Raw genomic sequence first — 25,822 nt, 5'->3', positions numbered from 1 at the left:
CTGATGTTGTCGATTTGTGCTGTCCAATAGAATATAATACAAGATACATGTAATTTTAAATTTTCTCATAGTCACTGGGTTTTTTTTAAAGTCAAAAATAGATGAGATTACTTTTAACATATCTTATTTAACCCACTATATCCAAAATATTACTTCAATATGTGATCAGTACAACATTTTGTACAATGAGATAACTTACCCTTTCTTTTTTGTACTAACTCTTCAAAATCTGGCATCCATTTTATATTTAACAGCACATGTAAGTTTGGACTAGACACATTTCAAGGGCTCCATAGCCCTTGTGTATTGAACGGTACAAATGTAGAGAGTGGGTACTCTGGTTAGGGCAGAAAAACTTGAAGAGCCCATAAAAGCTAGAAAATTATATTTGTGTGATGAGAAAAAATGGAAAATAATGCCATTGCAAAATGAAGTCCAGGGTTTTGACTACCATTACATCTCCTACTCTCTTCTAAACTTAAATTGTGATAAACCATAGGGGGGTGTGGGATCTGTAGACGTGATTTTGAGGGGTATCCATTTCCTTTGGTTTTGTGAATGATAAATAGGCAAGAGTTGGACAGTGGAAGCCAAGATTGAGTGACCTCTGGTGGAGTGCCTTGCTCTGGGCTAGGCATTTAAGTAAATTCATTTAATCACCACCACAACTCAGTAATAAGGTGGTGGTGATAATTCCTAATGTGTGGATGGATGGAAACTGAAGTCAGGAAGTTAACTGAAATTCTCCAGGTCACACAGTGGTAAGTACTAGTGAGCACTCTTAATCTCCAAAGTTCTGCTCTTTCCAACAGAATAAAAATTTCTTTGTATTTTTTGCAAATCAAATTCCAGTTTTATCTCTCTAACTAGTTGCATGACCTTGAAAAATTTCACCCATTAGCCTTAGTGTCTTTATCAAGTTAGAGTTGAACTTCACTGATAAAGACAGGTTGGGGTTTGAAGGAAATGCTATGGCTAAGGAGAAGGGTTTTCCCAGAGACAACAGGACTCTTAAAGGGTCAGGTCTGTTATAGTGGTTCCAGTAACACCAACAGAAAGGGCATAATAAGCCCTAACATTATGGTGTCCTTAAGGGCTACATACTGGTCTCAAGTCTTTACGTGTAGTCATTCATGTAATCCTCACAGCAACCTATAAGGAAGGTTCTGTTGATATTGATGTCGCTTTTTACAGATCAGGACATCAGAGCACAGAGTAAATAGCTTGCCCCAAGGTCACAGCTGGTAAGAGGCAGACCCGGGATTCAAACATGGCACCTTACTCCACCCCTGTACTCTTAACTCACTACTTCCATTTAGAGATTAAATGTTGGTCAGTTAATCACTGAGTATTTTACCATTTTCTGCTTATACACATGCTTCCCATTAAAATGTGAAATGCTGCTGCTGCTCTAAAGCTGTTAGTCTTATTGATAGATGCACCAAGCTTTTTCATGTAGAAAAAAAAGTTACTGATATGTTCCAGCTATCACAAATTAGTTTTAAGAGTCAATTTAGATCAAGTAAATTTGACAAATGCATTGCTAAGACTTGAGAAAATAACTATAGTTTATTTAGTCTGCATGCCTGCATAAGTGCATTATACCTGTGGAGGAGAATAAGTGAGAGTTTTAGGACTAAAAATTTTGAATTCATCATGTTCAATATTCTCAGTTACAGATGTACACATATAAGACCAAGAAAGTTTGAGTAACTTAAAGTATAGCAATTTCTGTTCTAAAACATATTAGTCAGGGACCTTGATTATAATACAAAGGAAAAACCCACCTAAGGTAGTAAAATTGGAATTTATTCTAAGCATGGAAGGATTTCTTTTAGACTCGGGACAGGAATGGAGCTGGGCCTAGCAACGGGAAAAATGAGGGTATTGGGGAGCACTCCCTGTCCTCTTGTCTTAGCTTTATTCTTCTTTCTCAGTTCACTGGCTTTCTCTGATAGCCAGCCAGCATGGCAGACAGAAGTCGGTGCCCACAGCTGCTCTTCAACATATTCTAGTCCTAGTCATACACAGTCGGTGCGCCTCTTTTTCCCTTTTCTAAATTCTTGACAAGAGAGAGTTCATCTTGATGCCTGTTTCCCACCCCAATCTGACCTTATGTGACCGGACAGGATCACAGGGTGGAAGCTGGCCTACCTGGAGTCCCCCTTAGTGGGCTGGGTGCCCAGAGGAATACGAATGGGTGCTGTATTTTTAGGGTCTTTTGACTTCCAGTTTACCAGTCATTCTCCTTTTCTTTTCTTTTCTTTTTTTTTTTTCCTTGCTTCTTTGCCCTGTGATGATTCTCCCATAGTAAGTATCTGGAACCTAGATTGCTGCTTTTGAGAAAGCATGGTTTCTCCTTTTTAAAAAAAATTTTTTTTTAATTCAAGTACCATTAACATACAGGTGTATATTGGTTTCAGGTATACAATATGGCGATTGAACAATTTTATACATTTCTCAGTGTTCATCAAGAGAAGTGTACTCTTCATCCTCTTTATTTCACCCATTTCCCCCACCAGCTTCCCCTCTGGCAACCACCAGTTTGTTCTCTGTATTTAAGAGTCTCTTGTCTCTTTTTCCTTGTTCATTTGTTTTTAAATTCTGCATATTAGTGAAATCATATGATATCTGTCTTTCGGACTTACTTTACTTGGCATTATACCCTCTAGGTCCATCCATCTTGTTGCAAATGGCAAGATTTTTTTTCTTTTTTATGGCTGAGTATTATTCCGTGTGTGTGTGTGATCTATATATGTATAACTCCACATTCTTTATCCATTCATCAGTCAGTAGACACTTAGGTTGCTTCCATATTTTGGCTATTGCAGATTGGTACAGCCATTGTGGAAAACAGTATGGAGGTTTTGCAAAAAATTAAAAATAGAATTACCATGTGACCCAGTAATTCCACTTCTGGGTATTTACCCAAAGAAAACTGAAAGCATGAATTCAAAAAGATCTATGTACCTCTATGTTTACTGCAGCATATTATCTCCTTTTAAAAATATCCTTTAGATGGAACCTTTTTCAGAAAGGTGATATCTGTTTGAGACCTAATCTGATAGTAACAGCTGTTGAATAGAGAGGGTTACTTTGACAAGGAGTGAAATATATGGTATTTTAGGCACTATCAAAATAACAGATTAATAAAAGACAAAGTAGTCTACTCTCAAGTATATGAATGCTAATGTCCAGTTTTGTACTTTTGAATCTTCATTAAATGTGACCAATATCTTGACTGATGTTAGAGTGCTAATTGGTGATCCTGAGAAAGATAATGAAATATCAAATATTTTATCGGTTTAACTTACTGTGTTTTTTAATTCCAGTTATTCTGAAAATTGATCATTAGTGTGATGTGGGTAGTCCTCTATTAACCAGAATGTTTGATTATTCAGATACCACACTGTATGATCCTTTTGTTCCCAGTGCTCAGTTGTGTACAGATGCCTCATATCACTTGGAAAATTCTAAGCTCTAATTCTAATTTTACCTTAAAAAATAATTCAGGAAAAAAAATCCTAGTAGCTTACTTTGATCTTGAATGTATTAGTAAAGTTGTTCTGCCAAGCATTGCTCACAGAGTCTAAAATATTTTATATCTCTTTTCCAAATGATAAACAGCCCTCTTGTGTTCTGCCTTTCCAAAACGAAAGTATAGCTTTTGAATTAATGGAGTACTAATAAAAAAAAAACTTGATAATAATTTCACCTTATGCATACTTTGCTGTCTTAGGTAAGTAAACATACTATGTCATTTAATCAATAATACTTGAAGGTAAGTTAGGGACAAACTGGGACAAGAGCACCTAGGATGCCTCTTGGTAAGATGGGGAATACGGAAGAAAGAACTGATTGGGAGAGGGTAGAATTATGACTATTTTTAGACATGATGATTTTGAGATCCCAGTGGGGCACTAAGTATCTAGCGGACCATTCACCACTGGGACAGAGGTGGTCAAGTTATGGGTAGAGGTGGGTAATAGGAGAAACCGTGGATTTAAATGAAGTCATTTAAGGAGACACAGTGTTGAGAAGAGAAAAGGTCTGAGAACAGAAGTCTGGGGGGACACCAGTGTTCATTCCGGAAACATGAGTCCAGGGAGGAGATTCAGAAGTAAGCAGCCCAGGAATAGGAAGACAATTGGGGAAATAGTATCATGAAACAGAACAAGTGATGAGCCAAGGGAGGAAGTCATACTGCAGAAGGATTCTGAGAAATAGGGGCCAGTGTATAATCATTGGATTTGGCAATTAAAGGGTTTTTTTTTAAACCTTTGATTTTTAAAATGAAATTTCAGTTTTTAAAATGAGATTTTTAGAAATGAAATTTCCAAAACAATAGTACACTTTTGTGGCAGAGAGATTAGAAAACACAATTTAGCAAAAGGGAAAAAATTAGAACTGCTTGATATTCTACCATCCCGAGAGAACCGTTTTTAACATTATGTTCTATTATCCTTTCAGACATTTTTCGTGCTGACTAACAAAGGATTTTTTTTTTAAGATGACTTTAGACTGGGATAACTGCTGAATCAATGGGTTAATAGGTCAAGAAATTAAACATAGGGTGTCACAGATAACATATTGATGAGACAAAGTAGAACAATACAGTGATAGCCTACTCACTAGAGTGGAGAAGTAGTGCTTTTAGCATGGCCATGGAAGCTGCCTTTTCACTGCCACATCGGAGGGCTCTGCCAAGTCCAGGGTGCAGGAGGGATTCCCGAAAGGCACATAACTCCATGCCTACCACAATGCCTGGCACACATGGAGGCACTCTTGTGGCAAGTAAAGGAGGAGGTATTGGTGATAGAGTGGGGAGACCAGAAAGGAAAGCACTTGGGAGATTGGGTCTGATATTAGAAGGTCTAAGCAGGAGAAGGACAGAAAGTAAAGTTTGGGATTGATAGGCCAAGTGAAAAGAGAGATGAAGGTTAAGCCAGAGTGAAAAGTTGACAGTTGAGATTTTAGATGGTAACGGGTTTTAGATTGTGGTGCGTTCTAGCAGGTAGGGGAACACGGTTTTAAAATGGAGTAAGGGGGGAGGTTGTAGGAGTTGAGGTGGCCAGGGAAGTTGGACTTTGTGGGTTTTGTATGATTGATCTTATGTGAGCATTGAAAAGGTGGAGAACAGGAGCCTTAGCCGGATGCCAAGGTTGTCCATGAACATGGGGGTGAGGGTCATTGGTGAGGATGTCGGTATGTGATCAGTGACAAGGAGCAGTAGAGGATGGATTTTTATCTGAGCGAAAGGCCATGTTTTAGAAAAAGGACAGTAGAAACCTAAAAGAAGGCTTAGAAGGTAGGCTTAATAAGGTACAGAAGAGTATTTTTTTTGTATGTTTAAATCAGACTGTGGAGAAAATTTTGCGACCAGCAGGAGCTGGTAGGGGAGTTTGTTTACTCTGAACCAAGGTTCCACAGGGCACAGACGAAAAGGGTAGGGAGGGAATTTGGGATGGGAGGAGGCCCCGGAGCTGTGAAGGGTGAGAGGAGAAGATAAGTGGCCCTTGGCCTGGCCAGCAGGGTGGGAAGGAGAGTAGTTGTGTGAAAAGGAGAAAATTACTTTGCTTCAGAAACAGTCTAATAAACTCAATTAGTTTATTCTGCCCTAGAAGATCTAATTATCATTCCACTCTCTTGGCTTCATTTCTCTGATATGCAAAAATGTGCTTTCATTCCTTTCAAAAATTTACATATTTATATTTTAAATATATAAATAACATGTGATCATTGTTTTTTTAGAATAAGGTTAATGAGGTAAGTAAAAAAGAGAAGGGGGTAAATCTCAGTTTCTTGAAATCTTACTACCTGGGGATATCATTTTGGTATCTGTTCCTCCAGACGTTTTCTCATCTCAACACACCTGTGTGTATTTAATTTTGGAAAATGCACCAAGTAAACTGCAGTTGTCTGCTTCATTGTTTTTTCACGTAACAATACCTAATAAACATCCTTTGTCAGAATAGGTAGATTTCTGCCATCGTTTTTAGTTGTTACAGTACTCCATTAGAGAACTACACCACATTTACTTCATATACTCTGTTGTTGGGCTTTTGAATATTTTCCAGTTTTTTATTATAAGTTATAAGACTAGAAAGAAAAATCTTGTGTGTACAGTTTGGTGTATTTATCTGATTATTTCCTTTGGGTAAGTTCCTAGGTTTTTTCAAGGTCAACAGTGGTACTTTTTGGTTTGATTTCTTTTTTGTTGCTTTTTCTCACAATTTAGCATTTGGCTGACAGATCCTTTTTGTGTTGATAATTTGGGGACATAGTGAAATATATTCGGTGAATGGTGTAAAATCAGTGGGCTAGGCATATATTATTTATAAGTTAACAATTTACCATCGTTTGATAGATATGTAATAGACTTTTTCCCCAGGTAGGGAAGCCAAAAACATTAGCCTGTAAACCTTTAGGTTGTCTTCTTCCAAAGGGCTTATACATTTAAGACTTAGGCAGTGGAATTGAGATAATTATGAAAAATTGTTTAAGCTCTTAAGTTAATAATGTCTTCAGAATGCATGGAAATGATTAATACAGTTTTCTTTGATTGCCTTTTTTACAGGTGATTCATGGCAGGGGACGTGGAAGGATTCTGTTCCTCCATCCATGACACCAGTGTCTCTGCCGGGTTCAGAGCACTGTATGAGGAGGGATTGCTTCTTGATGTCACTCTGGTTATTGAAGATCATCAGTTCCAGGCCCATAAAGCACTCTTGGCCACCCAGAGTGATTACTTCAGAATTATGTTTACTGCAGACATGAGGGAGCGAGATCAGGACAAAATTCATTTAAAAGGTCTAACTGCTACTGGTTTCAGCCACGTCCTTCAATTTATGTATTATGGAACTATAGAACTGAGTATGAATACTGTTCATGAGATCCTTCAGGCTGCCATGTATGTTCAACTTATAGAGGTGGTGAAGTTCTGCTGCTCTTTTCTGTTAGCAAAAATCTGCTTAGAGAATTGTGCAGAAATTATGAGACTCTTAGATGATTTTGGTGTAAACATCGAGGGAGTCAGGGAGAAGTTGGACGCCTTTCTGCTAGACAACTTTGTGCCACTCATGTCCAGACCTGACTTCCTGTCTTATCTGAGCTTTGAGAAGCTCATGTCTTATTTGGATAATGATCATCTGAGCAGGTTCCCAGAGATAGAGCTGTACGAGGCTGTGCAGTCTTGGCTGCGGCATGATAGAAGACGCTGGAGACATACCGATACCATCATTCAGAACATCAGGTTTTGTTTGATGACCCCATCCAGTGTTTTTGAGAAGGTTAGTGCATTTGAAAGCAACAGACAGGACTCACCATTCAGTTGAGGCAGTATGTCTTTATAGGTAAGATTCCCAGGCTTGGTCAGGAGCTAAAAAGAATACTTTATAAGAATAGTTAGTGGATAAGCAGTCTAATGTGTTGTAGCTTGTACATTTAGGTTTTAAAAACACATTTTGTGGGGGAAAGAAGAACCAGGTAGGTAGTAGAGTAGTTTTGTTTTAAAAGTACTTTTAAAGTTGAAGCATAATTATTTAACCCAAAATACTCCAAGTTTGCTTTAGCTTTTCTTTCTTTTCACAAAGTAATTAAATCTGAATTGGGTCAGGTTAGCTCTGTTTTTAAAAATTAATTTAAGTAATACATGCAGAAATTAGAGTTGAGAGGAGTTTTTGTAGTTTTGAATGATGTACATTAAGGCAGTTTTGTATTCCTCTAAAATGTAGTGAGTAAACATAAAATAGTTCTTGAAAAGCAGTAGGCCCTAGTGGTGATGCTTCCCTACCCTTACCTAGTTGTTTCTTCCCTACTCTTAAGTAGTTCTGTTTTTCCCATTTCACTATGAATACTAACTAAATTTAACCATGAAAACATGTTTAATGTCTAAAACCATTGTTTTGGCATTTCTAACTAAATAGACTATAAATCCTCTGTCGACGTTGATCAAACAGCCCTGTGCACATTTTACCATGTAATAGTTCTGTTGTTTGAAAAATAGTCTTTCTCCAAAACAGCCTTGGCCTTTTTGCACGCAAGCATCTTTCATTTTTATATCAGAGTCTCATTTATGATCCTTTCTTGCCAAAAGGAGAGAAAGCAGTTTCAATAATTGCTTAACTTAATTGGTTTCTAATCATACGGTTACCTCTGGGGCTCTGTTTACCTCTTGCATCTTTTCCTCTTTCTAGAAAGCACACTTAAAGCTTTGGTTCAACACCCTTCATGTTAAATAGTTCTTTAGCTTTAGTTACCACACGTGGTGATAAAAATAGAATATTTGCAAAGGAGGGTTGTTTACACCATTTGAAAAATAAACAGATTTGCCCCTTCAGATAACACTCAGCAGCCTGGCATGTCCCCCCCCCCCCCGAAATGCTGTGAAATATCATTAACTTATACTTTTAATAGAGAACCCAACTTTATGGGATTTTATCTTCATTCTCAGAATGCACTGGATCTGGCAGAAATAATTGAAACTAAAGAATACATTGCTTAATTACTTTTTGTTGGGTGATAATCGGCCCCACGTCAACTATGTAAATCATTTGTCTCTGATAACGATTTTTTTCCTTACTAAAGTTTTTATTGTTCTCTTTCTCTGGAGAATCCTGTTTTGTCTTTATGCACTAAATGCAAATGCTCTCCCACTGCTTAAACAAAACCCTCCAACTTTAGTCTAGATGGAAGTACTGGTGAAATAAGAAAATTTATCCTTCTGTGGGACAATACGATGGATAATTGTTAGCAGTAAATGATTTTTAATTGCTGAGTGCTGAGCCTTTTTATGTTCTAATTACCAGTTCCAGGTGGTCAGTAGTGACAGTGGCTGAAATGAAAGTTAATACCATCGGGTAGTTTTGTAAATTATATGAAACATCTCTTGTACCTTCTGATGGATTTTGTTTGCTTGTATAGCATAGGATGTGATTATTCACCACTGGCCCAGTATTGGGTAGATCTTCTCAGAATAAAAATGTTAAGGCTTCCTTCTTGAGTTAATTTCTTAGGAAAACTTAATAAGGCCCTGGCCAAAGAGGGAGCTTTGTTTTTTTGTAATATAGTAGAAATCTTTTAGTTTTATTTTAGTAATACCGGTAAGATAAATGGAAAGTAGTCAGTGATTCTTGTCTTAGTGATGTATGAGAGTTACTGCTTATCATAGTAATCTGTGGCTTTCTCTTTTATTTTACTTCAATAGAGTTTAACATACATTGTTATATTAGTTTCAGGAGGAATGTATGGCTTTCTGAATGTTGAGAAACATTTTTGAGAGCTTATCTCTAGAAATAAAACTTCATAAACCAAACTTAAATGGAAAATTGGGTTGGGAAATAAGAATTTGAACTATTTTGCACCATACTATTTTGAGCTCCCTTGAAAATAGGGCCCATCCATTTTTCCTTTACTTAGTATGCTGCAGGTCTCAAACAAAGCCATTTTAATATCCATTATATATGCACACTGCCAGAAAGGGCACAGAAATAAAGACATGTTACATCTGTGCTGGTCCTTTTTTAGTATGAGAATCTACATGGGGAAAAGCGTAGGCAGTTTTGATTTGTGGTTTTATCCTATTTGCTGAAATTTAGAAAAACGGAATATTGATAGGTACATTTTATTTTTATTTTTATTTTTATTTATTTTTTTTAAGATTTTATTTATTTATTTGATAGAGGTCACAAGTAGGCAGAGAGGCAGGCAGAGAGAGAGGGAGAAGCAGACTCCCTGGGACCCTGGGATCATGACCCGAGCTGAAGGCAGAGGCTTTAACCCACTGAGCCACCCAGGCGCCCCAGTACATTTTATTTTTAGCTTTAAATTATTAAAAACTTCCTATGACTTTCTAAACATAAAAAAATGTCTGAAAGAATATTGGAATGATCACCCATAAACACATCCTTTAGGTTAATTCTGTTACCATCTTGCCACTTTGGCTTTAGCTGTGTAAAACCATTTCAGAGAATGTTGTAGACTTTATGACACTTCATCCCTAACTGATTGAGCGAGCAGCTCATCTCCCAAGAGTGAGGAAATTCGACATAACCATAATACCATTGTTGAAATTAACAATAATGCCTTAATGTCATGTAATAGGCTCTTCATTTTGTGATTTTTCTCACTTGTCCCCTAAATGCCTTTTTTTTTTTAAGCTGTTTTTTTAAAGGATTTAATCAAGTTTCATACAGCATATTGGATTGTTAGGTCTCCCTTTGAATCTGGAACTGTCTCTCCTTTTTCTTGTTTGTGATGAGGATGTTCAAACATGAAAAGATGAAAGAATAGTATAACATAACTCTGTAGCTGTCACCTAGGTTCAAGAACTGCCCTACCCAAATTCAGTGCCATTCCACTTCGGTTAATCAACAATAATACCATGTGATATCTAGTCCACATTCAAATTTTCCCATTTCTCAAAGTGCCCTAGAATCTAGTCATTATTTATGTACTGCTTTTGATTATCACATCTGTCTAATCTTAATCTAAAACAGTCCCGCACTTTTTTTTTTAATTTTTGAGAAAGGTAAGATCTCTGATTGTCTTAGTGTGTCCCACATTCTGGCTTTGTCAGATTATTTCTTTGTGTTGGTGTTAACTTAGTTCCTCTTTTCCTTAGGTGTTCTGTTAACACATCTACTTTTCAGCACTGTGTTTTTTCAGGAACAGTTACAGGGAAATATTGTCGTGATGCCAAAGAAGTCTTGGCACTTAGCAGCTCTAATCAAACTTAGAATTTACCTTTTTTTTTCCTTAGGAGGCTAAGTAGCCTGATCCTATGACTAAGATAATCAAGAATGTTATTCATAGTATTAATAGATTTCTTTTAGATTGTTAAAATTTCCCTCCTTTAAAAAAAATGGAGAGCCTTTCCATTCAGTTTGATGGGATTAAAACTAGCTGAAGTCAAGATTAAAAGATTACTCTCTAATAAAAAATTAGTGTATAGCTCTGACTCTAGAACTGCGCTGTTCGGTAGGGTTACTGCTTGTGGCTACTGAATACTTAAGATGTGGCAAGTCTGAATTGAGATTTTTAACAATTAGGATGACCAAAAGGGTGTAAATAACCTCATTACTCATTTTTATATTGATCATAGCTTGAAATGATATTTTGGGTATACTGGGTAAAATGAAACACATTATTAAAATCAACTTCAGGTGCCTCGTTAGCGCAGGCATGTCAGTCTCATAAAATCAACTTCACCTTTTTACTTTCTTAAATGTGGCTATCAGAAAGTGTACAATTAATCAGTGGCTCACATTTGTGGCTCTTTATATTTCTGTTGCACAGCGCTGCTCTAGAAGTTCAAGGAGTGAGTTGTTCATTAGAAACTCTCTGAACAAGAATATGGCAAACAGTCTTTCTCACATATTAGACCCTTTTCCTGGTTTCTCAGCCTTTCAAGATGTTCTGCACACTCTAATGTTGAATGAGCTTACCTACCTACCTATTCTTTAGCGTGGCTGATGAGGTTAACTTGAGTGTAGCCTCTCTTCATCAGGATCCCGACCCTGGCCTTAGGAAAATAAAAAGCAAGTGAACAAAGCTTGGTGGAAGGAACCTGTGTGGACTTTAATTCTTTCTTTGGTGGTAACAAACACATCTGAGCAGAAGCTTCGTAGTGAGGGAACGGGACCTTCCGCCTCTCATCAGGGAATAGCCCTTTTCGTTGCGGGGACCTGAGTCTTGTCCTCCAGCTATGCTGAAATCTTTTGAGTTTATGCTTCTGTAGTATCTTTCTCCCTCATCCTCTACTTTTCTCCCCAGCTGAAAACAGACGGTCTTAACTTTTGTACTGAGTACTCTGTGGGACCATCACCAAAGAGATCGTGGCTTCCAGATTTCCTCACTGAGTTCCTTAGAAGCCACAGGGTTAAGCACACGCTTCTGCACCTCACGGTCCTCTCCCTCCCTGCTCTAGCAGCCATCGTAGGAAGCCCTTGGACCAGGAAGCGAGCAGACCTGGGTTCCACTCTGAGCAGTGCCACTTGTTCTGGGATAAGATTCCTAACCTTTCTGAGCCTGTTTTTTAATCTGTAAAAGGGAACTAACCTATAGACTCAACCTTTGTGTAGAGCTTTTGAGGCACAATCTGACATATATAAGGTGTTCTGGCCCAGCTTGGGTCGTTTAAAAGTTGTTAGATAGTCATGAAAATTCAGTTTGTTTGCATGAACAAAATATAGCCAGAGAAATTTAATGGCACTGAAAAAAGTACAAGGTGTGGGAAAACTTCCAGATGTGCAAGCCCAATTCTGGGGATTTCGATGTATTATCAAAGAAATTAAATTTTAAATTTATTTCAAAGAAATTTTAAGAATTTTAAAGAAATTTTAAATTTTAAATTTATTTCAAAGAAATAAATTTTAAGGATCTTGTCCTTTTAATATAGTTGTTGAAGGGGTCTTAGGATTCCTTTTATCTCTAGTGGATTTTTTTTTAAAAGATTTTGTTTATTTTACAGAGAGAACGAGTAGAGGCAGTGGGAGTGACAGGGAGAGGGAGAAGCAGGATCCCTGGCTGAGCAGAGAGCCCGATGCGGGGCTCTATCCCAGGACCCTGGGATCATGACCTGAGCCAAAGGCAGACGCTTAACTGACTGAGCCGCCCAGGTCCCCTCTGTAGTGGGTGTTTAAAATAGACTTCATTTTCAGTTTTTACTGACATAAATGTCTGTGGCATTTTTGTTTTTTGTTTTTTACTAGCTCTGAGGGTCTTTGCGTCTGTTAACAGAGATAAGGCCTGACATTTGTCATTCTGAATTTCAGTGATGGGAAGATTTAAATAGTTTAAACCTTGCTTTCTTTGGCCTTTTGGTTTTTAAAAAACAATTACTGCTTTATTGAAAACATTTTGTGAAGTAAATGTATATTTGGCAAAATGCTATTATACTTTTTTTGTATAGAAAAGATTTTTTTTAGCAAAATTGTTAAATTATTCATTAAAATACCCATATTTTGGTTCTTTAGTACAGTGACATTTTAATATTTTTGAACCTAGGGCATCTTCAACATCATAAATATGCATAAGGTAAGAGTGTGCCAATGATTCCCCTTAGAAATTGTATTAATCATAATCATAAAATCTTCCAGTTTTTCAAAAGGAAGGAAAATCTTTCAGTCCTGTAAAGATTAAAAATAACACATTTGTTCAGCTTATAATTAGGCTTTTACAGTTGGTTTTTCACTGGCTGTTCAGTAAGGGAGCAGATTATAAAGATGTATTCTGCTTTATTCTTAATGTTTTATAAACTAGCTTGTGATAGTCAGGTTCCCTAGTGTGCTTTTTTCCTCATATATTAAGTGTAATTCATCATATGGCCCCAAATTTGGGTTTATGTAACTTTTAAAGAGCAAAGCTAATGTTTTATTTTTTTTTTTTTTGCTTTTTTTTTTTTTAATTTTTTTAAATTTTATTTTTTATAAACATATATTTTTATCCCCAGGGGTACAGGTCTGTGAATCGCCAGGTTTACACACTTCACAGCACTCATCATAGCACATACCCTCCCCAATGTCCATAATCCCACCCCCCCATGCAAAGCTAATGTTTTAGTGAGAAAAAAGTTCTCTTTTACTGAGAATATATTTGGATTTAACAAACTGTATCTGCATTTTATGAAAGCTTGTTATAGAAACTTTTACAACTTTGAGATAATTTTGATAGTCTGCTGAAAAAAACCAGCTTCATTATTAGTAAAAATTAGTCCTAGTATCAGAATAAAACATGCTACAGAAGAACTTCCTAATACCTTTTTTAAAAAAAGGTTTTAACTTAAGGTGCAGAATTTGTGGCTTTAAAAGCTACATGTTAAAATGGGGGTAAGGTGTCTGGTGCTCACCTTGAGAGGGAAAGAATTCAAGGATTATAAATTAAGTGTCCCAGTATACCTTGGATACTGAAGAATGTTAGTAGCTCTCAGAACTGGTCTTCACAAAACACTGATAATCTTCCAAATATTTTCTCTGTTAGCATAGTTGATATAGATAGCATTAACAGTGGACTGTGTGACACATAAGTAAACCGATTGTCCTTAATGTCACACTTGGATGGTGTGATATTCCGGTTAATTGAGGTGCAGACCACTTGTAATGACGCTGTATGGGTATGGTTGCATCTATGTAAAGTGTAGGTGCTATATGCCCTCCAGAATTCCTTTACTTAGATATTGTGACATGTTTTGACTAATCTAACACTTGAGCGATCCAAAATTTCTGTCCAGCAGCCAGACCATTACCTGTAGTGTTACCACAGTTCAGCGGAAAACTGAAAAGTTTATTTCTAATAACTTGAGCTACAGCCAGACAAATCTAGAGGAAAAAACAGAAATTTGCTTCTAACCCTCACTGAAGTACATGAGAAACATAAGCAGTGCTTTATTTGACAATACAAATGTTTGTTTGTTTGTTTGTTTGTTTGTTTTTACAAAGCCAGTAACCTAGATTTCAAATGTGAAATTTGGTTAGGGTTCCTAATTAGTTTGAGTTGTTTTTGAAGAAGTTTAAAATCCCCTTCGTATATTAAATAGTACTTAGACAGCTATAAACTTGAAATTGTTTAAACTGACAGCTAGCTCACTTGCCCCTTGGAGTGAAAGCACAGAGATGAGCAGGTTTTCTGGTAGAAACTAGGTCAATAGGTTAAGCAGACTCTCACCATTCACTTAGTGTCTTTTTCTGTATCCGTCTCCTTTTTACCTACCCCTCCTCCCCAGCCCCGTGGACTTGGCTGATTGTAATTAACATGGGCAGAGTTCTTAAAAAATCCCCCAAGGTGTTTTTCTCCTCAAGTCTTAAGCCCTTTATGTAGGGGAGTAGAGTGCTCTTGTTTTCTACCTTTGACTTGCATTCATCCCAGGTTAGTAGGTTCCTGGAGGGTGCGGTAATTCATGGTGTGGACTGCTGTTAGATTCCCCTGGGAGAGAGACTTTGGTGGGGGTGTATGAAGCAGGTAGGAACCTAGTGAAAACAGGAGTTTACAAATTCAGTCTTGCTGATTTTCCTTTTAAATAAAATAAATGGCTGAAGAAAACAAAATCCTAGAATTGGAAATTAGCCATGCAGGAAGATACAGACAGCTATATTGAATTGTAGAAGGAGAAAGTTTTTTAATGAACGGACGAAAAAGGAGGGAGAGAAACCAAATGATAAGCAGAAATCAAACAAGATCGGAGAAGTTAGAAAACGGAGACGAGGTTAGCAGCAGGAGAGGAACAAGGGCAAATACTAAGATTTTAGGCCTTAAAGTTTTAATTCTCAGATTTAATATTTACTCAGAAAATGTTACATATGTCACAGGTAAGCCTTGCTCATTCAGAAGTTAGTTTTAGGATTAAACCTTTTTGGCTTTCCTTCTGTTTTACCGTGTTTTTAAATAAAATTATAGTATTTATGTAGTTGAAAATATTTCCATAAATAGGAAGAACTTTAGAATTTAGTTGTACTATCTAAATATAACTATAATGAAATAATACAATGGACTTAAGGGGCTTTCTGGAAATCATTTTCTACCTTTTAGGCTTGTGCACACTTAATTTCTAGTGGTGTTCTATGACTTGGCTGAAATTGGAAGGAAATTAGACTTTCTGAGCATACTTATTTTTGAACTACATATTTTTCACTCTAGAAAAGTTGAAGGGATAGACCACTAACCAAATGGTGCTGAAACTTGTATTAGAGGGAGTATTACGTTGAGGAGAGGCCTCTCCCTCACCCCCCACTTACGCTGGTTTCTTGACTTCGGAAGTTCTGTTCGGTTGCCTGCTTGAAGAAGAGTTACGTAAATCCTTACTAAAATTTGTCTTTACCGCTTGGTATTTTACTGCAATTACAGTATTACTGAGAGGATTTGTGCTTAGCAGGAACTGATTTTTTTTATAGCCTTATCCTTGGTCGTTAACTCAGTTTTTCAGGACAAAGGGATTAATTAAAGGTATTTTGCATCTAGCTTTTTTGGTGATGATTTTAACATAAATCAGTATAAGCTTCAGTTCTGAGCATGATTTTATAAAGAGACTTCTCCTACTAGGGTAGATGCTTTTGTAATACAGCACATAAAGACTGCTCCACGTTTTGCTGAATATCAAAATAATATTAAATGTAGCTGTGGTTCCCAGAGGTATAATTTGTTTTAGTAGATGCTTTGTTTCTGGATATTTCTTTTGAACAGATTGAATTATGGAGAGGGGATGATAAAACTGATAGCCAGGCCTGTCTTCCTTCCACATGACACCTTATACTCATCATTCTGAAAATTAGGTTAACATTTTGGGATATAGGAAGGGCCTTAGGTGTCTTCATGCAACTGATTCTTTTTATAAGGAGAAAATATCTAAACCAGAGGCTTGTCCATAATCACAGTGACTTGGGGACCGTGTCAAGCCTAAGATCTGGGATCTTTAGATTGGGGATTATTCTGGTCCCCCGTGGCACTTCCCACCCCCCGCTGATGGATAAACTAATAAAAAGCATGAGGTTTCGTTTAAGTATATTGGGCATTTAAAAAAAAACATTTTGAAAGGTGAAATAGCTGATAATATCTTAAATTGGCTGGCTGAAGGCCTAAAATAATTTTAGACTGTAGCCAGCTATTTTTTCTTAAATATTTTATTTTTCAGTAATTTCTCCACTCAGTGTGGGGCAGGAACTTACGACTCTGAGATCAAGAGTCACATGCTCTACTGGCTGAGCCAGTTTTAGTAGATTTTTTAAATTGCAGATTTTTAATCAAATAAAAGTAGTAGGCTCTGTGGAAATGGCTGTTTTAGTTGCATCACCAGTTCTGTTTTAATTATCAAAATTCTCAAAATATACGAATTACCTTAACAAGTTAAAAATTTAATGAATGGATGATGTAACATCTTGACAGGGGAGGGAGAAACATGGAATTTTTGGCCAGTGCTAATGGCTAGCTATTATTTCTTCACCTGAATATATATTTATAGGAGCCACATTCCAATTTAATAATTTTTCACATTTTCTTCTTTATATGCACATACACAATTACATTAAAAGAAGATCAGAGGAAGAAATGGCCAATTTAGGATTTTCAGATCACTGTTTTTGAGAGGTAACAAATTTAATTTTGTATTCAGCATAAGAGAAGATGCTTTTTTGTAATATAGTTTTTAAGTATCAAAGTAAGAAAAGTAATATTGAATATATTCTAAGTATTAAGACAGCTTTTTTTAATCCTATGAAAGGATAAGGAAAGTTCTTTAGAACATGAAAGAAATGTCATTTTCCCCCATATCTTGCTTTTGGAAGCACCTGATGTACAGATAAACTGTTAGGTGGGGAGTGAATGATGGGAGAAATGCTCAAGGATGAGCCACATGTTTCTTTTTTGATAGCTCCCTTTGTTAATGCATTCAAATGACTCCATTCATACAGCCTTCCACCTTTTGTTTTAAAGCAGAATATCTGTAATTACTTTGTCCAGGATTATCAAAGAGGCATTAATTCCCCATTTCTTTGATGAAAGAAGAAACTAATTATAATTATGCTTACTTGTTTTATTTGGTTTCAGAGGAAAATTGTAGCCCTGGGAAAAGGGCAAGGTAGATCTAGAACATTGAGTTGTGACAGAGAGGAGGAGCTAAATTTCTTTGGTTAGAAGATGTTCTTGGGTTTAATCCACTATCTCAAAGACACAGCTTCCATTATTGGGGGCCTACAGGTAGAACAGGATAAAGGTATGTAGCTGTGATGTGGATTTTAACAGAGTTGAAGTGACTTTTTAAATTCTTTGGAGCTGGAGTTTCAAAGGAAGACAACAGAATGGATGGAGGGAGAAAAGGACAAAGGGACCCGAAGGTTGGGTAGAAAATGAGACAGGAGAATGACTATAAGAAGTAGTTAAGCTGACTCAGTTTGATGGAATCTGTAAGAGCCTGGGTTTGGAATGTGGAAGGCTATCACACAGGCCATGGTGCCTCGTCCTCATGTGATGCCAGGACCCTTCCATGGCGCTCCTGATACGTGGTCCCACCTGGACTACCTCCACTGGCAGGAATGCTGACTCCAGAGGTGGCAGTCCTGACTTGGGGAGAATATGTACCCATACCCTTCTTAACATAGTCCTTGTAAAAAAAAAAAAAAACCAAGTACAGACCTATATAGAACCCGAAAAGGGGCAACTGTATGTTGTATGTGTATACATATGTTTTCCTCTGAATATATTGCCAGCTGTGTAAAAGGGTCCATTTTTATTTTTTGAGAATGTTATACTCTTCTGCAGTTTTTATCACTTGACATTTGAACAGCTGTGTTCATGAGTGTGGATTAACCTCCTCCTTTTTAACGACTGCATATGGTAAAGACTGCATACGAGAGTTCAGCCAACCAGTGTCTTATTTGTGAGATATTTGAGTTGTCCTGGTTTCTATGCTCCTAAAATAATGTGATGAACATCCATTATCTTGACAGTTCTAATTACAGAGCTTCTGCCTATGCTGGCCCAAAAATCTTCCTCCTAACTTCCACTGACTGGTCCCGAAAACGGTTGCCATCTTTCTCCCGAGTTTTCTCTTGAGTTTAAACATTCCTTGTCAGTTTTGCCATTTTTTCATATGGTTTGGATCCCTTTGCTGTCCGGGATGTGGTCCGCTTTGTGATGTCTAAATTGTAGTGATGGAACTCAGCCCTCTTAGCTGTGGTTTCACCAAATGGAGAGGGTGGGATTGTCTGTTTTAATTCAGTCCATGATTTTCTCCTGCCCTATCGCATTGTTAGTCTGTATTGAGGGTAGTCATTTACAGCTTTCCATTGGAGTTTATGGATCCCTGGGGTATTTGACAAAAAGCTGTGGACTTCCCACCCTCTCACTTTACTGCGCCACCACCCCCCGAATGCATTAACACAGGTATTTCTGCAGTTTTATGTGGTTCATGGGTCCCTGGGTTTCTCTTTATCATTGGACTTGTTGATTACTTTGCCAAATTCATAGGTTCTCTCATTCTCTGCCAGTTCTGTTACGTCCTCATTCAACTGGAAGTGGTCAAGGTTTGGCATTGCTGGGTGAGTCCATGCTGCCTCCCAGCGTGTAGCGCTTTCTTATCGCAAGTGGTGTTTTTTTTAACAATACAGATCAGCCTCAGGCTAACCAGTCTGTAGTTTGGAAGTCTGGCTTCTAGTACTTTCCCATTCATGATTCCACACAGATTACGAAAAGCAATTAAGCAGCCTTATCTGTGAAGCCTCTCAGGATCCCAGGATGTGATTTTGAGATCAAATGACTTGAATTTAATGAGAATATCTATCTAGTTTTTTTTTTTTCTCAGCCATCTTGGATTTAAGTTTCTTCTTAGTCATTGTGTTTGATCTTCAGATTAGAAAGAAGAAAACATCCTTAGCCAAGAATGGAAATAAAATAGGAGAAGGCTATTTGTCTTTGTTACTATTATATTAACCACCCCATCCAGGAGGAGCTTCCCTTTTGCCTCTACTTCTTTTTACTCTAACCTCTAAGACGCCGTTTATTCATTATCTGGTGCTTTGTAAAGTCACAGTTCATCCTGAGGCTTTAGCCTCGTTCACAATATGCTTACAGCTCCATTTCACCCTTTGTAATACTTGTTTTTTGTGGGTTTTTTTTTTAACCATCTGTTGTAAGTGGTTTTTTAACATCTGAATTCCAGAAAGTTCTCTGTGCAGCACATCAGATTTTTTAGATACTTTCCCCTTTTCTTCCCCTCATCAGTGTGTTTTGCAATTATGCAGTCAGCATTATGCTTTTGAGAGCCTCCAAGCCTTCTTGAGCTTCTTTACACAGTTTCCGATCTTGGAATTGATCCTAATTTTCCTTTAAAAAACTTGAAATCTGCCTATCCAATATGTGCAACATTCCCCTTCCCTTCTCGATTTCCAAATGACATGGCTGCTTTCTGTAAAGCTTCCTCCTCCTTGCATCTTACCAATCATGTTTTATTGGGGAGAATTAGGTCCAGAGTAACAGTTTCTCTCCTTTCTCCTCTTACTTCGGAAAGACTGAATTTTTATGCAGACCAAAAGTACATCATCAGACGCACTGACTTAAGCTGACACTTTTACAGATGTCCGCTGGTCAGTGATGGTAGCTAAGAATGGCTGTTTGTTGTACATTGCCACATGACAGGCACCATAGTCTCCTTTTCACATAGATGATCTTGCTTGTCTCCTGCCTTAGGGTTATGAGCCATAGGTACTAGTATTGTTTTCCTAGTAATACAGATGAGGAAATGGCTATAAGGATGTTGAGTTACTTGCCCAAGATCCCACAACTCCTGAGGGCCAAGGTCGGATATTTTCTCTACTGGATTCTTAATCGGCTGTCCTGGGCAGCTTGACATGGTGCTTAATTACAGTGCTGGACAGGATTCTGTTACTTCAAAACCTGTGTAGCTCTCAGGCCAGTGGCTGTGCACAGTAGGCACTTAAATATTTAATTTGAGGTTTATGTTTCTTGTTGATTTCCAGGGTATTGCCTTTTAGCTCTTGCAATTAAGAAAAAGGTGAGGAAAAATGGGTGAGGTACACCGTTAGGCAATTCATAGAAGAAATGGAAAGACAAAAAGATGCTCGTTTTTCCTAAGCAAATATGTATTTGATGGTTTTAAGAGACCCAGTTTTTAAATGGCAAGACTCTTTTTGTTTATAAATATGATACATAAAAAAGAATGCAGAGATGTTTGTGAAGTTTCAGAGATAATCATTATTAACGCAAGCAGGCATACACAAAATCTTATTCAATTGAGCTACCAGTGTACAATTGCTTTTTTAAAAAACTGAATCTATTATGAACATCGTTCCATGTTAATAAACACTCGGTGATGATGGCGATATAGGTTTCCATTGTTTCTCATAAGTGATTGAGATCACTTCATTTCCTTTGTTCTGTACGTTTTTATATGTGAAGCAAAAGTAGAGGATGAGACTTCAGATCTATATTTTTTATTATTAGACTGTTTATTGAAATTACTTCTTTACCATTCATTATTTGATCTCTTCTACATTAGGTGTTTCGCTAGGAAGAGTGGGGTTGGATGTCCAGTCATTGTGATCCACGCAATTGATTTTTTGTTTTAAGAACCATTATACTCTCTTTTCTTTGAGAAGGGTCATTAGGATAACTTGTTGAACATGTATGTTAAGTGTTTTAATAAATGAGTTTGTCATTTAAAGAGTTTTCTAATGAGTAGTGGAAGCTGTGCAGTAACCTATTGGAAATAGCTTTGGAGCAAGACTGTCCTTGTGCAAGTTTCAGATCCCAGCTCTATCAGTTTTAGTTATGTAAACAATTTGGGCAAGTCACTTAAGGGTCTACGCCTCAGTTTTTTCATCTTATAATTGATCCTCATTTTTTCAGGAAAATAGTGATGATTGTTACTCTCTTATGGGAGGAATAATTTAACTTGAGATATTACATGTAAAGCCCCAGTGAAGTATTGATATCCATTTTGTCTCTTTTACGTAGTAAGACAAGGAATTCTCAACCTTTTTTTGTGCTGTTTACCCTTTCGCTAGCCTGGTGAAACCCACGGAAGGACCCCTTCTCAGAATAATGATATTAAATCCATAAAGTTCAGTGCTTGGGATTACAAAGGAAGCCAATTATATTGAAAGACAGTTACCAAAATACTTAAAACACATTTGTGGTCCTTTCTGTTTCAGACTTTCTTTGGACCGAGGTGGAGAATGAATGAGAAAGATAGGGAAGGGGCGCCTGGGTGGCTCAGTGGGTTAAAGCCTCTGCCTTCGGCTCGGGTCATGATCCCAGGGTCCTGGGATCGAGCCCCGCATCGGGCTCTCTGCTCAGCGGGGAGCCTGCTTCCTCCTCTCTCTCTGCCTGCCTCTCTGCCTACTTGTGATCTCTGTCTGTCAAATAAATAAATAAAATCTTTAAAAAGAGAGAGAGAAAGATAGGGGAAAGGGAGGAAAAAGGGCAGAGGTAGGAAAAGGAAGCTCCTAAGTAAATGCCTGGTGCTGGCTCCCTCCCAAGCAGTCACCCTGGATCCCCACGGGTGCCTGGACCTTGCCATGTCCGCGTCCTCTCAGCAGTTCAGATGGATCACCAGTGAAGTGGAATGCCTCTCCCGTGTCCCTCAGTGACAGCACTCTCCAGAGCACCTCAAGTCTAAATTCTCAGATCAGTCGGAGTCCTCGCTTTTGTAACCTATCCCTACTTCACGTCAGTCATGCACTTGTGCCCGTTTTCTCTCTCAATATCTGATTTTCCCATCAACATGGGAGACTCTCACTTCATCCTTGTCATTATGACACAGGCTTTTTCTTCGTGGTTGTCCAGCTTCCTACCTCTTCCACGAGGCAGCCCGTGTTTTGGGCCGGTTTGGTCTGTTCCCTGTCTTCACATCTGCAGCACTCAAAGATGGGCTGTACGCTCTCGTTCCCAACCGTCAGCCACCTCGTTCGCTTGTTGGCAAATCTGTGTCTATTTTCATTTCCCCAAACATATTTGAAGTTCTTTGAGGAAACAGACCCCATCTTATACTTAACATTTTTGTCTCCCTGTGGAACTTAGCACAGTACTTAAAAGTGCTTCATAAGATCTTGGTTAAAAAAAAAATCATCAGAATGAGGTAGTTCCAACTCCAAAAACAAAAAGGAAAAAATTGGACCTTGTCACCTGCTTGATGGTTGTAGGAGTTGCTGATATCCGACCAAGTCTTTATAGCAAAAACCTACTGAGAATTTTGCGTCTTTTCAAATTTTTACTAACTCACTAACTTGATTGCCCAAGTTATTCAGTCATGGTTGCTCTTACAGTGTTCCTTGTGGTTAAAGAAACCATGGCCGTGACTCCCTCTACTGTGAAACCTCTGTTTGTCCTCATAATCACCACTTATATCCCAGGGCCTGACATAGAATAGATGATTAGTACATTTTGCTAGAGGAATTTAGCTTGTGCCTGGAAAATAGCTTGTTTACTTTCAAAGGCTTGGGACTGTGCATAGATTATTATAAAAACAAATATATAATAGCTTTGTTTAAAAAAAGTATGTGATCTTAACAGGAAAAGCAGTTTTAGTACAGCAAGCCTCAGATCATACACTAGTCTCCTTAGTTGGCTTTGATTTTTTTTTTTTTTTTTGCCATTGATGTTCTTTCTTTTGGTTAAATTATTTTACTTGTATTCTTAGGTTAAGACATCCGAATTTTATAGATACTCCCGACAGCTGCGCTATGAAGTTGACCAAGCATTGAATTACTTTCAGAACGTTCACCAGCAGCCTTTGTTGGACATGAAATCCAGCCGCATCCGCTCTGCCAAACCCCAAACTACAGTATTCCGAGGAATGATTGGACATAGCATGGTTAACAGTAAAATCCTCCTCTTAAAGAAACCAAGAGTCTGGTGGGAGCTGGAGGGCCCGCAGGTTCCTCTGCGCCCGGACTGCCTTGCTATTGTTAATAACTTCGTGTTCTTGTTGGGCGGGGAAGAACTAGGCCCAGATGGCGAATTCCATGCTTCTTCCAAAGTGTTCAGGTATGACCCGAGGCAGAACTCTTGGCTCCGGATGGCAGACATGTCAGTGCCACGTTCAGAGTTTGCAGTTGGTGTTATTGGGAAGTTTATTTACGCCGTAGCTGGCAGAACCAGAGATGAGACTTTCTATTCAACCGAGAGATACGACATCACCAATGATAAATGGGAATTCGTGGATCCTTATCCAGTTAACAAATATGGACATGAAGGGACAGTGCTCAACAACAAGTTGTTTATCACCGGTGGAATCACCTCATCTTCCACCTCCAAACAAGTGTGCGTGTTCGACCCCAGTAAAGAAGGGACCATAGAACAGCGGACCAGAAGAACGCAAGTGGTTACCAACTGTTGGGAGAATAAGAGCAAAATGAATTACGCAAGATGCTTTCACAAGATGATTTCTTACAACGGCAAGCTTTATGTCTTCGGTGGTGTCTGTGTGATCTTGAGGGCCTCTTTTGAGTCTCAGGGATGCCCTTCCACAGAAGTGTACAACCCCGAGACTGATCAGTGGACCATCTTGGCGTCCATGCCCATTGGCAGAAGTGGCCATGGTGTGACTGTGCTGGACAAACAAATAATGGTTCTCGGAGGCCTTTGCTACAACGGTCATTATAGCGATTCCATCCTTACTTTTGATCCAGAAGAAAACAAGTGGAAGGAAGATGAGTACCCGCGGATGCCCTGCAAGCTGGATGGTTTACAAGTGTGCAACCTGCACTTCCCGGAATATATACTGGACGAGGTCAGGCGTTGCAACTAATGACATCTTTCTCCCTTTAAAAAAAGCCAAACGAAAGATTTGTTTGTGACAAAGTAGTTAATTAAAAAAAGTAAAGAAAAACCTCACCAGTTTTACTATCAAAGCCATTGGTCTAATATCGTAAAAAATTTTTCATTCTGTGCTAGCATCTGTTTTTTTTTTTTTTCCTTTTTAGTGGCCTCAAACTCATGCAATAAGTTCATTCTAAGCGCTAGCTCTTGAAACTACTTCCAGAAGCAGTTTAATAGAGTGATCCACTTATCTGGGAAGTTGATTTTATGCTTTAAACATTTCTTTCAGATGACAGCGTAGGAGTCCTGCATCTTCTAAGAGAAGACATGATAAGTGTCACTGGATGTAATTTCGGTTCCTATCTCGATCTGAAATCTTTTGGAACGTTTCAGTGTATTACAGTCTGTTAGACCTTTTGGTTTTATAATTTAAGTTTAAAACTCTTGACCTTTTTGCATGGCTTTTTGCTGGAAATGCAAAAATATAAATTTTCTACAAAATTAACTTTTTTATATTCAAAACACTATTTCTAAGCTGCCTTCTCTTATCTGCATTGTGTTAGTGAAAGCATATCCATACTTGCATACATCTTACGAACATATAAGGCACATCTCCTTTTATGCGTGGTTAGGATTCTATATTTTTAAGCTAGTGCACTTGCACACACGGTTTGCCATACTTGTTGAATTTTAGATGTAACGTCTTTTCGTGTATTAACATTTTTAGAAAGTTAAAATAACTGGAGTCCTCATTGGTATCAAAGTAGCCTATGTTCAGTCCATACTGATTCAGTAATATTGGAACTCTGTGTATTCCTGAAACATGTATGGATTTCTGAAAACTAACATTTTATATTTTCTTTTCAAAAGTAAACGTTAGTGTTCCTTATTCAATGTATGTCTTCTTTTTGAAAATGTTTTTCTTTGCAGTCTGTTTAACGTTACCCTGTTTTTAGTGAGAATCGGAGTGGTAGACGCAGCCCGGGCCTTGTGGCATGCGAGCACTTTTAAAGAGCATTTAGGTCATACCAGACTCCTAAATAGAGGCCCCTTAAAAGTAAGTGCAACTCCCATTCTTTACACTCAGTAAGGCTGCTGTGTCTGTTATTGAATGGAAAGTAGCAACTCGTGGAAAATTTGAGCTCATTTTTGATGTAGAGGTAAGAAACAGAATTATAATCTTACTGGTCATATCTACTTGTTTATTTAGTACAGAATACTTAGTGGCACCGGGGATGTAAGCCCCCAGCCTTTGTTTTATTTACTGAAAGCTACTAGCATGAAGGATAGTAACCTCAAAGTTCAGAACAGATCAAGAATAACTGTTTAAAAGCATTTATAGTAAGTGTTTTAGGATTAGCCGTGCACCTTTCAACTCTTTAAACTCAGAAGGAAAAACAAGATTAAATTAAGCAAGAATAACCGGGAGTGGATCATTCACATGGATGCCATTTTCTCCTGAGTAGAGTCTATATCTGATACAGACTAGTTCTACACTGGCAGAACTTGCCAGGTCTTAGGATATTGGTGCAATATTGCAATGCCTTCTTCTATGGCTGTT

The 25,822-nt window shown here is 37.9% G+C and overlaps 1 protein-coding gene across 1 annotated transcript in view; it reads left to right on the top strand.

Moving 5' to 3' along the window:
- The window catches only part of LOC111150528 (kelch like family member 15), a 31,622-nt gene extending 5,846 nt beyond the window's left edge, over positions 1-25,776 (top strand). The window contains exons 2-3 of the mRNA XM_022508020.1: positions 6,578-7,289; positions 23,141-25,776. Of these exons, the coding sequence (XP_022363728.1) occupies positions 6,585-7,289; positions 23,141-24,250 (1,815 nt within the window). The 5' untranslated portion in view covers positions 6,578-6,584 and the 3' untranslated portion in view covers positions 24,251-25,776. The remainder of the gene's footprint in view (positions 1-6,577; positions 7,290-23,140) is intronic.
- Positions 25,777-25,822: the final 46 nt, after the last annotated feature.

This window comes from Enhydra lutris, unplaced genomic scaffold (assembly GCF_002288905.1).
Source record: "Enhydra lutris kenyoni isolate GAN:26980312 unplaced genomic scaffold, ASM228890v2 scaffoldscaffold23, whole genome shotgun sequence".
NCBI classification, from domain to species: Eukaryota; Metazoa; Chordata; class Mammalia; order Carnivora; family Mustelidae; genus Enhydra; species Enhydra lutris.
Note: the sequence above shows the minus strand (reverse complement) of the source record. Positions and strands in the feature narration are given on the sequence as shown.